General features: G+C 54.2%; 2 protein-coding genes across 2 annotated transcripts in view; both read right to left on the bottom strand.

The window, feature by feature from the left end:
- The window catches only part of PIGQ (phosphatidylinositol glycan anchor biosynthesis class Q), a 37,513-nt gene extending 33,790 nt beyond the window's left edge, over window positions 1–3,723 (bottom strand). The window contains 1 exon segment of the mRNA XM_054080802.1: window positions 3,586–3,723. The gene's annotated coding sequence lies outside the window, so the exon portion shown is untranslated.
- Window positions 3,724–6,455: 2,732 nt separating this feature from the next.
- NHLRC4 (NHL repeat containing 4) lies at window positions 6,456–7,139 on the bottom strand. Its single transcript, XM_054080891.1, is given in 4 exon segments — window positions 6,456–6,743; window positions 6,745–6,827; window positions 6,830–6,900; window positions 6,994–7,139. Coding segments are annotated over 4 exon segments (588 nt in total).
- Window positions 7,140–16,819: the final 9,680 nt, after the last annotated feature.

The following is a 16,819-nucleotide window of genomic DNA, read 5'->3' as shown; positions in this document are numbered from 1 at the left end:
ATTTGGCCAAGGCCCTCAGCCCCACGGGGTTAATATGGTGGTGTTCCCGTGCAGGGACAGGAGCTGGACTTGATGATCCTTGTGGGTCCCTTCCAACTCAGGACATTCTGTGATTTTGCGATACATATTTTTCTCATGTCATTAAGAAAAAAACTCAATGGTTTTGTAAGTCTCTTACAAAGTGAAGCTCTGCAGGCAGTTGACAACGTCTCTTTCAGTAAGGAGAGGGTTTCTAACAGAAATCTAATTGCATTAAGGAGGCACAGGCACAGAACAGGCGGCACTCAGCACCCGTTGTCCTTTCCCGTCCTTCAGTGTTTTGCTAGAGATGTCAAAACTCCGCAGGGCCTCGAGGCTGGCTCCTCTGCGAGGGACCCAGTCAGTCGGAAAGAGCAATAGAGTGTATTTATAACACGCAGAGAGGATGCACAACGTGGAGGTCCTGACTGTTTTGTTTTTCTCTTTTTAAGACAGAACAACTGATCCACGCAAATCTTGGCACCTGGCAATTCGCTACCGCACAGAGGAGGCGATGGGGAAGCAGCAAAGGCATGCGATGAACCTGTTCCCAGCCTCCGAGCCCTGCCCAGCGCAGGTGATAAGGAATGCATGCTCAGGGATGAGCTGCCAGGCCCTCAGGCAGCAAGGCCGGGTCTCCTTGGCACATGGGCAGAAGAAGAGACATCGGCAGTACTGCCGCATATTGCAAGGAGGCCAGCACTGAATTTTTGCTTTATTACTGCCCACAGCACACCCAGGGACCTCCCCTCAGACAGGCAGAAAGGGCACTGCTGAGGATTCTGTTCACGTCTGCTGTGGGAAGCAGGCAGCATCCACAGGTCCATCCTTCCCTGCGGATCACAGACCCTCCGGCCCACAGCGAGATTTGGACGGCCACAGAGGGATCTCCATCTCCCCTGCCTTGACCAGGAGGATAACCTCAGAGAATTGGAGTTTGTGAGGAAGCAGGATCTCAGAATGAACCTCAGATACGTCTTTTTCCAAAGGGCTGCAAGCCTCCAGCAGAAGTGGAAGGGGAAAGCAGAAAGAATGATGACAGAAGGGTAGAAAAATGGCAGAGGTGACACCCTGGGACTGTGAGGGTACAGGACACCAGGCAGGTGAAAAAACCAAGGACTTGCAGCACAAAACTCAGAAACTTCATCCTTCACCAGGACAAAGCTTAACAAACTATTAGACCCGAATGGGCCGAAAACCAGGACATCTGAGCTTACTTTTCAATTCAATTGAAATAGTTCAGGCTTGAGCAGTTTGGGTGGGTACTTTGGAAGACCATGAAGGGCAACAAAGAACACAGACCCCACCTGAAAGACCTGATCCTGACACCCACAGGGAAACTTGGTGAAAAGCAGCTAAACAGGCACAATTAGTGCCTTAACAAAGTCTGGCATAAAGCCCATCCCCTACACTGGTTCTTTTCTTTAACTCCGCTGTTTGTCTGAGGATACTAGCCAAAGTGGTCTCCTCCTCGGCGCTGCCTCTCCCACCTCCTTGCCTGAACCCAGGCTGCTAAAGAAACATTACCAGGCAAGAAGAGATTTGCTCCATCATTTACCTTGGGTTTGAAAAGGATCTTCTCTTTTTTTTTCAACCTAAGACCCACAGACATATTCCCAGGGAAAAAAAAATAAGTTACATCAATACAGGAGCTCCAAGGGAAAAATAACAAATTGAACATGTTGGGAACATACAAACACGTATATGCTCAGAATTACTTAACATAATATAAACTTAGCTAGAGTGAAGACATTCTAGCAGTAGCGGCAGCACCAAAACCTTAGAAGCGATGCATTCCAATAACTGAACACTCTAGGAACTGAAATTGAGCTCGAGATTTTAAAGAAACCTGAGAAAAAATGAAGAAAATACGTACTTGAATGGATAGTTTTTCAGTATTTCTCTTTTAACACCGAAAACTACCACCAGTGATACTGGACAGATTTAAAAATTGAGTTTTAGTTTTCTTTTTTCCTCAAGAGATATCCAATTGCTTGAGAGTATCATTACGAGACTCCCAGTGTTCCTACACGGCTCTCCTTAACAGTTTGTCCATTCCATGGATGTTTCAGAGAGGAATTATCAACTGACTTGGAATTCAAACTCTTATTTGTCACTGAGGGTTTCTGAAAGTTAGCCACGGTCATCTGGGAGAAATTGCAGAGAGGGAAAAACATTTCTTATCCTTATCTTTCTCTAGTTTGGCGAGTTTCTCCTCTTATACCTCGTCTGAACCTTTAAATTAACTTAGTTTTATTTGTCTCACTATCTTTGCTATAGCTCATGCCAAATGATACCCAAACACATCCTAGGTCCTCTGGCTTGCTGTAGATAAGGCAGAGGCTCTGATGCAATTTTCAGTACGGCAGTAGGAAGTATCTCGGTTCCTGAAAACCAGCCGATCAGCCACTCCTATGTTACTGCGTGGCACATGGCAGTGACCGGGACCTGGCATGGGAGCAGGCAGCAGTCAGAGCTTGCATCCTCAAACCCACAACTGGTCCTGCATCCTACCTTATTCATTTCAATAGATTGTTTCAAGCCTGAAGTTGACGTTTGAAATGTAATCACAGTCCACTGTTTCACTGCTGCTAATTTTAACAGAAATAGCCTACTGATGTGCTCAGTCTGTGCTCATAATGCAGCTAAGTCTTCCCGATGCATTCATTTCTGCTGGAATATTCCATCTTTCCCTCCAAGATACCACATAGCATCAATGTAACGATCTCAGGTGCAGCAATAACACCAGTGAAAGGACACAGCCTAAAATGCATCAACATAGCCAACAAACGAAGACATGAGCCCACAATCGATTCACTGCAGAATTTTAGACAGAGAGGTAAGGGCAAGGAGTGGAATGTGGCCCCGGTCCCACCATATGGGCTGCCCGGTTGCCACCGGCCATGCCAAAGTGAGTGCTGAGCCCTTGACAAACCACCCCTGAGCATCCTGCAGTCTTTCCGTGGGGCGAGGGCTCCTAGGCCCGAAGACATGGAATCACAGAATCACAGAACTCTTTGGTTGAAAGGCACCTTAAAGCCCATCCAGTTCTACCCCATGCCATAGGCAGGGACACCTCCCACTGGATCAGGGGGGCTCCAAGCCCCATCCAACCTGGCCTTGAACCTCTCCAGGCCAGCAGGGGCAGGAGAAGGGAGAAATTGGGCAGGAGAAGGGGGTAATGAAAGGATACGGGGCAGGAGCCACGGGGGTAGTGAAAGGGGCAGGAGAAGTGGCAGGGGCTGGAGCACGACGAGGGTGGCAGGAGAAAGGGGGCAGAAGAGAGAAGGGGCAGGGAGAGAGGGGGCAATGAAAGGAGACGGGCAGGGGATGGATAAGGGGGCTGGAGCAGTGCGTAGGAAAAGGGGCAGGAGGAGGGAGCAGGGAAAGGAGCAAGGAAAGGAGCAGGGGCGGGAGAGAGGGCACAGGAGAAGTAGATAGGGGCAGGAGATGGGGAAATGAAAGGAGGCGGGGCAGGAGTAGCAGGGGCTGGGGCAAGAGAAGGGGCAGGAAAGGAGAAGGGGCAGGGCAGGGGCACGGCCGGTCCCTCTCGCCCGCGGGTCCCACCGCCTCCTCGCTGCTCGGCGTCCCGCGGTCCTGCCGGCCCGCAGCCCGGGGCCGGGTCGCCGCGCGGGTGCGCAGTGGGACGGGCTCGGCCGGCGCCGCAGCCGCGATCCCGCGTTCCGCCCGAGCGCGAGTCCCCGCGGGCCGCGCTGGGCGGTGACGGGCACCGGCTCGCTGTGCTATCGGCGGGGCGAGGCCGGGCACCGCCTCCCGCCTGGGACCCGCCAGGCACTTTGCCTTTAGCCTGGGACCCATCGTCCCTGTCCCCAATGGTCAGGGGACCGCCTTCCCTCCTGGGACCCCGTTGTTCCCCATCCCCGAAGGCCAGGGTCTCACCTTTCCTCACTGGACCTCATTGTCCCCCATCCCAAAAAGTCCTAGGACTCGCCTTCTCTCCTGGGTCCCCATTGTTCCCTCATCCCGTAATCCTCAGGGATTCGCCTGATGTCCCCCAATCCCAAAAGGCCAAGAACTCACCTTCCCTCCTGGGGCCCTGCATTCCCCATCCCCAAACCCAAGGACTTTGCTTTTATGCTGGGACCCCATTGTTCCATCCCCAAAGGCCAGAGATTCGCCTTTCTTCCTGAGACCCCATCGTTGCCCATCCCCAAAGGCCAGGGATTCACCTTCCCTCCTGAGGCCCCACTGTCCCCATCCCCAAGGACTTTGCCTTTCCTCACTGTACTGCCATCACCCCCCATCCCAAAAGGCCAGGGACTTGTCTTCCTTCCTGGAACCCTGTTGTTCCCTATAATCCTTAGGGATTTGCCTGACATCCTACATCGGAAAAGGCCAGGAACTTGCTTTCCCTCCTGGGACCTTGTTGTCCCCCATCCCTAAGGCCAGGGATTCACCTTCTGTCTTGGGACCCTGTTCCCCATCCCCAAATACCAGGGCACTTTTCCCTTATCCTGGGACCCATTGTCCCCATCCCCAAAGTCCTAGGAGCTGCCTCCCTCCTAGGACCCCAATTGTTCCCCATTCCCAGACACCAGGCTCTTTGCCTTTATCCTGGGGCTCCATTGTCCCCATCTGCATAGGCCAGGGTCTGTCTTCCCTCCTGGGGCCCAAATCATCCCCATCCCAAAAGTTCTAGGAGTTGCCTTCCCTCCTGGGACCCCCATTGTTCCCCATCTCAAAATGCCTTTATCCTAGGACCCCATTGTTCCGATCTCCAAGTCCTAGGAGTTGCCCTCCCTCCATTGTTCCTCATCCCAAAAGGCCAGGACTCACCCTTTCCTCACTGGACCTCATTGTCTCCCATCCCCAAAGGCCAGGGATTCTCCTGTCCTCCTAGTACCCTGTTGTCCTTCTTTCCCGTTTCCTCAGCAAGGCCCTTGTGCTGGCAGTTATCTATGGCCATCAGATTCCAGCATCCAGGAGCTTCCCTCCTGTTTTGGGGCCTCCAGGTTGCCAGTTGACCTCAGGGTGCCACTGAGCAACTTTGCAGGGGTCCCACAATGGAAAGAGAGAGCAGTGGCAGTAGTGGGAGCACAAGACTCCTGAGGGTGGGCTAGGCAAAAAGTCGGTATATTTTTTGTTGGGTGCCACAGAACTGGAAATAAGTTAGGGGGACAAGACTGATTTTCTGGGCGCTCACATGAAGGGAGGGGATGGAACAGGTTTATTCCCTGTTCCGGCAGACCAGGAAGCCTCCCTCCCTGCTGTGACGCTTGCTGCCAGGGCTGTGAGGGCAACACAGGGTATCCATCATTTTTAACACTTGTTCAGAGCCAGGAAGGAGAGAGGGTCTTCCCTGAGGTTTGTTTGGGGTGAGAGGTCGTGACTGCGCTCCAGTCTCGGACATCCACAGAGGCTGAGAAGTTGTGCAACACCAAAGGGTGGAGCAGGGAGAGGAAAATGCCCTCCTCTCTGCCACCACACCCTGCCTGCTTTCCCCTGGCCTCTGCTGATAAATGCAGCGGTTGCACTTATCAACCGCTCTCTGAGCTCACCTCTCCAGGGAGAATGGGGTGGCTTGTCTCCCCAAGCCCTCCTCTCCTGGGGGTAAACAGGGTGGCAGGGCCAGCTCAGCCCCAGGTCCTGGGTTGGTGTGAGTAGCCCTACATGTCCCTATGCAGTTTACTGCATGCAGTGGTTGTTGGCTCCCTGCAGAGGTCAGGAATGCAGCACGTAACAGGTTATATCCATTTTGGCATTCTCCTGAAGTTTTGCTGTAAACCCTAGTGTGCCACATAGACCTTGGCTGCCAGCTCCACCTTGCCCCTGCAGTCAATGCTCCAGCATCAGGAAGGTGGAACCATGGCCATATGAGGAGACCTAGAGCAGCTTCCAGTACTGAAAGGGGCTCCAGGAAGATGGGGGAGAAGCTCTTGATCAGGGGTGTGGCAGGGACAGGATGAGGGGGAACGTTTTTCAGCTGAAAGAGGGGAGACTGAGATGAGATTTAAGGAAGTTTTCTGTGATGTGGGGAGGCTCTGGCCCAGGCTGCCCAGAGCAGTGTGGGCTGCCCATCTCTGGAGATGTTCAAAGCCCGGTGGATGGCCTTGAGATGTCTCTTGCCCATGGCAGGGGTTGGAACTGATGATCTTTGGAGGTCCTTCCACCCAAACCGTTTCTGTGATTCTCTGAAAATGATGTGCAGGGAAGAGAAATAATTATATCATCTTTGCGAAAACACATGAGGATTTGGGATTGTGGTGATAAGAATTTTGCCAAGGCATCAATATGTGTCCAGTTCCAAGTTGCTCCATCTCCCATTAGCTACTCTGGTGGGTCCAAGAAACTCAGAGCTGGCTTAGTCTTTGCTTCTGCTGTCTGGAGGAGATGGAAGGCAACAAGGCAGTTGAGTATGGGGACAATGCCTGGCTATGGGAGTGGTGAAGCTGGTAGCCCACCCACAGACCCAAAGCTCAGCAGGGTTGCGGTGGACCCTGCCCGATGCCCCTTCTGGGTGATAGGCTGGGGTCACCACACGGCGCCCCAGGGTTGACGGGGCTGTAACGGTGTCTCGTGTGGTACTTAAAGACTTTGACACAGTTTTCTCCCGCATCTGCCACAAAGAGGTGCCCGAAGGAGGAGCAAGCCACACCAGCGGGCCTCCGTAGCCCTGTGGACACCAGGCAGACAGGAGCCCCTTGCTCTGGGAACAAGTGGACTGTGCGGCGCTGCTCGTCTGCCACCAGGATACTGCCATCCAATGTCAACGCAGACCCCAGCTGGGTTGCCAAACCAGTGTCTGTATTTGCTGCTGAGGGAGCAGAGGAGCTTACGGCTGCTTGTGAGACCTTGACATCTCCACACTCCTCACTTACCACAAAACCGCCATTGGGTGCTGGACTGACATAGCGAGGGTCCCTGCAGGTTGGGGACAGAGTGGATGTTGAGTGTCTTTGAAAGCATGATTCCAGAGCAAAGCTGTGGACTTGGCCTTGTGCAGTAGTCTGCTACAGGATCTTGCCCGTGGAGTCCACTCCAATACCCATAGGGGAATCAACCTTTCTGATCTTTATCCATTCCCCCTTGGAGAAGGTGTTGTGAGGGTTGAAGACCCAGATGGCTCCATTCATCATGTCAGCCACAGCCACCATTCCCATGCGAGTCACAGGTCACATCTTCAGGAAAGAAACTGCCATTTTCCTTCCCCATTTGCCAGCAGGATAGGGGACTGCAGCGTTTGGCCTGTGCTGCTGAGGACGTGAAACCCCGGGAGCACTCTCAGCTGTCACATAGATGGATCCATCCAGAGAACAATGGATTCCATGTACACCTCCATAGCGGCTGCCAGTGGGGTTGGGGATCCGCCGGACCAGGTCATCCTGGCAATAGTGGAGGAAGGTTCTTGATGTTGTCCAGATCTCCACACAGGCTTTTGGCTTTATCTGCCAGCTGGTGGATTTGGTGCTCCGTCACCATGCCCATGCCACGCTGGTTGCTTAGCAGCGGGCTGGCTGTCTGGAGTGTGGCGATTGACTTCAGCTGGAGGGTGTAGATGGTTTTTAGAAGCTTCTCCTTTTGCTGACTGGTCTCCAGAGTGTAGTCCATGACAAATCTCTCGTCCCTGTTTGGGGTAAGCAGTAGGACTGTTACTGTTCTGCCTGCTGACATCGCTGGGGACATGCTCTGAGCTCAGGTCCTTGCTGTCTATCCAGGGTCAAGGTGTCGGTGCTAGTCTGGATTCACTCTGATGCGGCAGAGACCAGAGTGTAGCCCTACCAAGCTAATTCCGTGCTCAGATTATAAAGACAAACAGGGGCCCCTGCACAAAAATGAAAGTGTTGGCAAGCTGGATCTGCAGGCTGGAGTAACCAGCCAAAAAGGTCCATGAGCCTCAACAAACAGCTGGACTGATGCAGATCTGGCCTGAGGGTTGATGTGTAAGGAGAGCCCTGTGTATGAGCACTTTGGAGGTGATCTCCACCTCTCTATTTCCTGAAATTTGTTACGTCTCTCAGGCCTTTAACACTTCTTTCCCTATTTTCTACAAGCCTCAGGTCTCCAAACCATGCTCAGTCCATGCTGACGCTGCAGATGACTCCACTCCACTTGGGTCAGATGTCACACTTGGCCAGTGCCCGTCTTTGCTGAGGGCAGCCCCCTCCCCATCCAAATAAGTTACTCATTCCTGAAACAGCAACCAACCTGTTAGAGGATGGAGGAGGTGCTGCTCTGAAGGGCACACTCAATACAATTTTTTTCAGACAACAAGAGCCACCATGAGAACCATAATTTCTTCTTTTGTTCCTCTCCCTCTGTTTTTAAAACTGTAAGGACTGAGTCCCCCAAAAGGCAGAGCCAATGGCCTGGTTTTGCTGTGCTCGCCGGGGGCTGACGGAGCATGGCTCACAGCACACAGCCAGGACCACGGGTAAGAGAAAATGTAGCCTCAGTAAAGCTCCTGGAGAGCCAGAAGATAACTTTGTTTTAAATGTGATTATAATTATTATTGTAATGGACACACTTGCCTGTTCGGAGTTGTTTGTAAGTCACTGCTCAAACTTGATCGCCCTCTGTCCCATAATCATGTGCTCTTTGCTTCCCCAACCACAGCCGACAGTTGTAGACAGTTGTCTACAAATCATCCCCTAAATACTTGCAGAGCTATCAAATGCAAATTGAGTGATGGTGGAGATGAGTGTGAATATAGGAGGGAATCCAATTTCTGGGGCTTGGGTACAGCCTTGACCACCTTCTTTCCCCAAAGCAGTTGTGCTTTGTGTCTCTGGCAGCAGATACCTACTTGGAGAAGTTAAACCTTCCACCACCCACATCATCGGCAACTGCTCCTAGGGTCCTCCTTCAGACCTGGACAGAATTAAAATCCAAGAAATTGGATTTTACAGATGGGGAAACTGAGTCAGCAACCTAGGGACCCAACATGCCAACCACCACACTACCCCGCACCAGGAGTTTCTCCCACACTTCCCAGGTGCTGGGCTGGCATCAAACCCTTGATGGTGTATCCTGAGCCAAGCCTGAGCTGCTCAATTTAAGGTCTAAATGCAGAACAAAGGCTCTGACCCTGCCCCCAGCACCACTCAGGCCAACAACCACCAGTTGTAACTACAAGCCCAGCTTACCTGATCTCGTACCTCTGTCCTGCTGCTCTGGGGGCTGCTCGTCCTTGCTTGGCAGCACTGCCCTTCCACCGGCTCTGTCCTGTTTCCTATGCCAGGCTCAGGCAGCAGGGCCAGGGAGATTGTGTTGTTAGTGACGGGCGATTGCCCTTGAGTCTGGGTAAACAAAAAAGCTCCTTGTGCTAACAACGAGAAACAGCAAGACGAGGGCTGATACACACAGTTTTTATTCCCTGCTGCTCTCATGCCCACAGAGAAGGTGCCTTTCCTCCAAGACTGGGCTATGTCCCATCTACCTGCTCCTGCCAGAGGGAGAAGAAGCCCCAAGGTGCCCAGCTGCAGGCTCTTCTGCAGAGGCAAAGGCACTGATGTGCTGCTCCTGACCCTTAGTGGGAGCACAGCTACTGGGCTGGGACAGGGACATTTCACACCTCGCATCAGGACTCCTGGCTTTTCCTCACTGCTCCCTGCGTGCTCCCAGCCTGGACATTGTGTGGCTGCCATCTCCCCACTCGCAAAAAGGCAACTGCTGATGTTTGCTGTGTCAGGCTTTGTGATCCAGCGTTGGAAGAGAGACCAGCTGGGCCTCCTCGGCACAGTTCCACTCTCCATGTCCGTGACACTCAACCTTGGCTCCCCTCAAGTTGGGCAAGGCTGCGTTTGGAGTTGACGGCGGTATTTGTTGGTTCACTCAAGCAAAGAGGGTCAGGAATGGAAGCAATGTTGGCTAGGACCAGCCTGCAAGGGGCCAGTACGAGCCTGCCCTTCCTCCCTGACTCAGGCCCACCCTTTGCCAGCAGTGAGCTCAGAGCATCTGCCTTAAACCTGGCCAAGGCTATTGAAGAAATTTTGGTCCGTTCATTTCTCAGATGGGCCAAAGGTAAATGAAGTTTGGGTCAGACTCCTCGACCTTTCCAGATACTTGGATGAGCCGTGTGTGCCGGACCCTTCAGGTGATGGACGTGGGTTGGGGTCCAGCTGGCTGCTGGAGCTTGCAGGCCAGGGATCTGCCTCCAAAGCCCTGAGGCTGGGTGCTCCTCTCTCAGCGCATTTAGGGCCCTTCTGGTCCTATATCAGTGTCCTCTCGAAGTTCACGGCATCTGGGAGGTTGCTTCAGACCTATTACCAGCCAAAATTACAAAAAATGACTTGACGTGACAAGCGTCGGGCCGCTCCATCCTAGCCCCAGCAGGATGGTAGGCAGCTTCAAAAACCATCTCCCAGGGCAACAGGGTCTGACCTTTTGTTTCACTGTTGTGTGCTCCATCACCAGGATAAACAAACACAGCCTGGCCCTGGGGCTCCTGTTCACCTTTCCAGGTCCATGACTCTGTCACAACCTGTTTGAAAGCCACCCCCAGACCCCAGGAGATGCCTGTGTCATAGCAGGGTCCTGGTGGAGCCCATGCCCACACCAACACTGACACCAGGAGCTGCAGCGTTCAAGAATGGAGGCATGGTCTGGCTGCTGGCGCTGGAGATGGAACAAGCGAACTTTGGGTCCAATTCAGGCTTTCCTGGAGCACTTTACTTGCAGTCATTAGTAGTGAACTTCTCCACTTGGAGCTTTTCCTCCCCTGGCCCAGGGACAACAGCTCTTGCTTGAGAGTCCACAAGGAACACACAAGACCTGGGTCTCTGCCTGTCCCCATGCCCAAGGATATGGGCACAGGATCTGCCTGGGATGTGTACAAGGAGCTGGAGGGAGATCCTATGGGATGAGCCAATGTCATTTCTACCTGCAATAGACTTGTGGAAAGAAACCCAGACCCATCCCCTGAGACAGGCTGGGAAAGTTGGAGTTGTCCTGCCTGGAGAAGAGAAGGCTCAGAGAGACATTAGAGCAGCTTCTAGTACTGAAAGGGGCTCCAGGGAAGCTGGGGAGGGGCTCTTGATCAGGAAGTGGGGGGATAGAATGAGGGGGAATGGTTTTGAATTGAAAGAAGGGAGATGGAGATGAGATCTCAGGAAGGAATGTTTTGCTGTGAGGGTGGGGAGGCCCTGGCCCACCTTGCCCAGAGCAGTGGTGGCTGCTCCATCCCTGGAGGTGTTCAAGGTGTTCAAGGGGCTTTCATCACTCTGATCCAGTGGGAGATGTCCCTGCCCATGGTAGGGGGGTGGAACTGGATGGGCTTTAAGGCCACTTCCAGCCCAAACCATTCTATGATTTCCCCAACTGGATCCCACCCTCCCTGGCTGGGGAGAGGATCAGAGGGCGTGGATGGAGGGGTAATTGTGGTGCAATGAAATGGTTGGACTTGATGATCTCCAAGATCATTTCCAACCTAGTGATTCTATGATTCTATGACCACCCTCATCCCCCTCCAAGTAGCTCAGGTAGATGCTGGAGCTCTCCAGCCCGGAGGGTCCCAGTGGTCCCCAGCTACTCAGGACCAGACCAGACCAGACCAGACCATCGTCTTCAATTTCAGCTGAGGGCTGTGGCTGTTTGCTCTGAGCAGGAGCGGGTGCAGGGATGAAGCCGGGCGGCTGGTGAGTGTCCAGCTGGTGGGGGCTGGACATGGCCTTGCCATTTCTTTGCATAGTCGCCAGGCGGCTCCATTTGTCCAAACAACCGAGGGGATTGGCTCTAATTATCCAAAATATGCAATTTCCCTTGTGTGGGGGGAAGTGGGAGGGGGACAACAGAAAGGACTGTTCAAGAGTCCTTTTGGTGGGAAGCCAGAGCACCTCCCCGCACAGCCACACGCAGAAAACATGATCTCCAGCCCACACAGAGCCCTCGTCCCAGCCACGCTCCCCCACTGTCCCCAAAGAGATGTCCAGCTGGGGTCATGCAGGGGCACGGGGAGACACCGGGGGATGGTGCTTAGAGCCCAGATCCCACACACACTGGCGCTGGGGCTTCCTAAGCCCCGGTATGTGGAGAGAGCAGGAATTGAACTCCTGTTCCGGCATCACAGAAACCCCTCCAAGAAGGAAAGTTGTAATTACTTTGATCTCTAAAACTGCACTGACACCGTCCCACAGCCAGCACAGGCACCCCAGAGGCCCTGATGCTGGCCGGCCACCCCGTGGAGACTCTCCACGGTCTCATGAGGGCTGAGCTGACACCTCTGTTCCTCCTCCTCCACCTCCTGCTCTCACAGGCTCATGAGAGGATTAGGGAGTAAAATCCCCGTTAAGGCATCCAGTTCCCCATTGACCCTAATGGAGAGGCAGAAAAACTGTGAAAGCACAGTGGGGCACAGCCTCAAAGGCCCCTTTCCCGCAGGGAGCAGCCCCATGGGTGAGCCCCAGCCAGCCCTGGTGGCAGCCTCCCCATTGCCACCCCACATCAGCCTGTCTCTGGTGCTGGGACCTGGGCAGGAGCCCCACCAGGCTGGCTCCTTCCATCCTGCTCTGGCCCAGCTCCTCCAGCCTCTCCATGCTGGCTTCAGGAGGCTGGTGGGAGGAAAGCAAAGTGTCCTCATGTCCTGGCAGGGGACAATGTCCCGAGGCTGTATGGAAATCGGAGAGAGACAGAATGCTTTCTGCAAACAGCTCCATTCTCATCCCAGTGGGGAGGGTCCTGGGGGCCCAGGGGCACTGAACCCCAGGGACATGGGGATTGCTGGAGCAAAACTAGGTGCCAGAATCATCCTCTTATGGACAATACTGGGCCATTTGGGCTTCCAGAAGGGGTTGCTCCAGCTCGAGTAAGGAAGAGTCCAGGCTGGTATGCTGGCATGTGGTGGGCTGCTGGGCACCAGCTGCAGATGGACAAGAAGCGACCGCAATTTCTGCTCCCCCTGCCCATCCACATCCTTGGAGGAACATTTCCTCCTTCCCTCTCAAGCCTCTGACTCAACATCTTTCCCTGCACTCCAAGGATGCAGCAGCAGGGAGCATACCGCCTCTGGTGCCTTGGCATCTCCCAGATCACCAGGTCCCAACCAGGGTGGGGGCCTCTTGGGTGCAGCCTCCAAGCAGGAGAGCAGGCAGCAAGGCAGGAGCTGATCAAACACCTTCCTCAGTTGGGATCTCACCCCAGCGTAGGTCAGGGTGCCTGAGGGAAAATCTCTCCCTGCTTGGCTTGGCTGCCTTCAGGGAGGCATCAGCCCGGGTTAGAGCCAGAGCAATATCTGGAGAGGGGCAGATTTAGACTAGACGTGGGAAGAATTTCTTCATCATGAGAGTGGTGAGACACTGGAGCAGGTTGCCTAGGGAAGTTGTGGCTGCCCCATCCCTGGAGGTGTTCAATGCCAGGTTGGATGGAGCCTTGGGCAGCCTGATCCAGTGGGATGTCCCTGCCCATGGCAGGGGGGTTGGAACTAAATGATCTTTAAGGTCCCTTCCAACCCAAACTATTCCATGATTCTCTCTACCTGCCCCAACACTTCTAAGCATTTAAACCCTCAGTGCTTCTCTCCATGGGCCTTTGATCCCACTCCAAAGCCAGAATGGCTCTGCCCTGGGCAAATACCCACAGAAAGGATCCATTCAAAGGCATCCAGGAGCAGGGAAAGGAAACCTCCAACTGCAGTAACAGATGGGCAGGGGGGAAATACAGCAGGGAAGTTTTGTAGCTTTTTGTACTCTATTTATCCACACTTCAAACAGAGGGGATGGGACAGCTGCTCCTCCACGCCCACCCACGCTGCTCGCCATGGAGGGATGAAGAACATGACTGCTACTGGAGCAGCTCAGGAGCAGCAGCTCCCTGGGACTGCCCTGCAGCTCAGTGTCTGTTGCTGCCCGCTGGGGATTGCAGAGTTTGTGGCAGACAGCACGGCAGTAGTGTCCCAGCAGAGCCAGGGGACAGTCACCAGGGCACAGCCAGAAGCAGTGATACCACCACGGTGGTTGCGGTGGTGAGAGCAGAGAGGAGCAGTAGTGCCCACTGCCACAAACAGCTGGGACCAGCAGATCCAAGATGAGTTGCAGGCAATGCGTGGGGTGATGCCTTCTGGGCTGGCTGAGCTCGCCTCCTCTCCCTCCCCTGGAGATGATCCCAGGAGGCCGTGGAGGACTTGTGGTTCTTCCACAAGAGCTGCAGTTTCGGTGGGAGCAGGCACTGCCGCAGGCTGGGTGTCCATCCATGCGGCTGCATTGCCCTTGCAGATCAACCCCCTGCCAGCTCTCAGCACATCTGTGCTGCTTCCATGATGTGCCACCAGCCCTGGGGATGGCATTTCTGCCTTCAGGGGAGTTGGCATCCTCCTCTGCTTGCTCCTAGTGTGCAGATGCTTCCAAGTAAAGGGAGGGACAAGGCTGAGAAGAGGACTGAGGAAGAGACAAAGAGAATGGTGTTCCTCTAGGCCCTGCTCGTATCTTCTAGGACACTTCAGCTGGAGCTTCTTCTGAAAACACCACCATTCCTCACTTACGGTCACCACTTCCCTGGGCTATGTGGTCATATGGCAGGAATGACCAGCATGACTTTGCCCAAGTGGGAAGTGCAAGGTGGGCTGGGACAGGCTCCCAGGGACAATGAGAACCCTGTGAGGCAATTCCTGAGCTGTCTTCCCATCTCCAGAGTCCTCCCAACTTGGTATCTCCACCTGCCCTCAGACCGTGCACTGCACTCAGCCTGTCACTACTGCAAACTGGTTCATTACTTCCCTCCTGCCCGAGACAGAGAAATTCTGCTCCAGGTTGTCTTTGCAGCTTCACACGTCTGCTCACAAATCTCCTGGCCGACCTTGGCCCTTCTTTAGTCCACGTTTGGTAACTTTCCACTGCTCCGAGCTCTGGCCTGCCCATGTTGGGGTAAGAGAAAACTGGTTGTGCTGGGCAGGAACCACTTCTCATCCCCAGCTGGTTCCACCTGGTAGCCCACCGTTACGAGTGAGCGCCCAGCTCCCCGGCCCCGCTGCAGGTGAGTTGCGGGATGCCTTGACATGGCTGGCCAGGCAAGACGCAACAGGCAGCCCACCTTGGCACTTGTCTTCCCACTGTCACTTCAGCCGCAGCCTTTGGATCTGTGTGGTCCCAGATCACTTAGATATCCCTCACCAGTGTGGGCGTGTGCAAGGGGTTGAGTCACTCTGGCATCAAATATGTCCCCATTTCTAGGTGCCACGGCAGCCACTCTGCCGGTCCGCGGCAGTACCCTCTTTCCCCGAACACGGGGTTGTGTCTACCCCATCTTTTACTTGCAGCCAAAGCCAAGGACATTGACCGCTCCAGCCTTCAGACTGTGGTTTACCCTGCCAGGCTGGGATATGGTGGGAGAAGGTGAAGCCCACCACAGCCCCTGTCATCCTGTGTCCTTACGCCATAGCCTGGGGCTGTGCCTCTGTAGTGACTGTCCTGCTCCAGCTTGGGTTCTGTCCCCAAAATTTGCCACTGGCCCTTTGCCAAAAAGCCAGGAAAATTGAGGGACACAGCATTTTCGTGGGACTGTGTGATGTTCCTACCTTGTGCTCTAAGCCACCCTACTCATGAGAAGGATCCTGCCTTGATGTCCTGCTGCCCTTCCCCCAAAACTGTCCCCCCATTTCTGTGTTGCAGGGTCCTGGGTTGCCCCTCGCTGTCTCCCCTCGCTGTTGACGTCAGCAGCATGCGGAACCAGAGCTCACAGTCATGCCAACAAGGCTGGAAAACTCATTGGGGATGCAGCAAACCCACCCTGTGTCCTCCATACTCAGCTTCCCTGGGACACATCCTTGTGCCAATGGGATGGGGAGAGCAACAACCTCCTTACAAGGTTACAAGGAACCTTGAAATCTCCTTCCTTTTGCTGCCTTGCTCCAGATAAGCCTTCCCTGAGGGTTTGTTTATTAGGAAACTTCCCCCCTCCCAATCCTTGAGCTCTCCTTTGCTCTTGAACCTGGAGGAGAACCCACCTGGGGTTAGAAACCCATAAAAGTTGTGCAGCTCCATTGACCAGGAGCTGCTGGGCTCCAAGCTGTGCTGGGGACCTGCTGTGACCCCACATCCCCCCATCCCTGTGAGAAGGGGGGCTGTTGGGGACGGCTTTGGCTGGGTACTCCAGCTGTCAGTTGGGATTGGTCTTGGCTTGACAGGGAAGTGGGGGGACATGAAAGCAGGGGGACTTTGGTCAACCATGACCAAGAAAGATGGCTATCAGGTGGGCCTGCCGTAAAGGGCAAGTAATGGCTCGTCATCAGATGCCTTTAGGGTGACCAAATAGCTGTGTAATGGGCCTCGTGCTGGAGTGGGCTGAGGGCCCCCGGGGTGCAGATTGCAGACTGGATAAGCCACCCCGATAGTTCAACTCCCATCCATTATTTAAATGCAAAGGTAAATGCTTTCATCTTTTCAGCTGGAATGGTGCCACCAGCTTAGCCACCTCCTCAAGGTCCCATCCTGGCGGCTTGCAGGCAGGAGTGCCTGGGCAGGGACAGCCCAGGACAGCCATGGCAGGGCAGAAAATGGAGCAATCCCCTCTGCAGAGGTGCCACCAGCACGCTTGGGGACAAGACGCAAAGCCTGAGTGGCAGGGTGGCACTGGGGACGTGGGACTTGACCCCACGCCCTCTCTGTTCTGCCCTGCGCCAAGACTCAAGCTCTGGTCCTGCAGCTCCATGGCCCAGCCGTGGTTCCTTGTCAAAGGAGCTGCTCTGCCTCTTTCCAAAGGAAAAGTGTCTGTGTGTATGCAGTGAGTACTGCAGGAGGAATTAGGACCCTCCCGGGTCCTATGGGGGCATTTCTGCTCCTGATGACCACCTGTCTCCCCAGCACCAGTCCAACCAGTGGGGTCCTGCGGCTGATCCAGCAGAATCCAACAGTCA

This window comes from Cuculus canorus, chromosome 15 (genome assembly GCF_017976375.1).
Source record: "Cuculus canorus isolate bCucCan1 chromosome 15, bCucCan1.pri, whole genome shotgun sequence".
Taxonomy (NCBI): domain Eukaryota; kingdom Metazoa; phylum Chordata; class Aves; order Cuculiformes; family Cuculidae; genus Cuculus; species Cuculus canorus.
The sequence above is the reverse complement of the archived record's forward strand: the minus strand, read 5'-3'. Positions and strand labels throughout refer to the sequence as shown.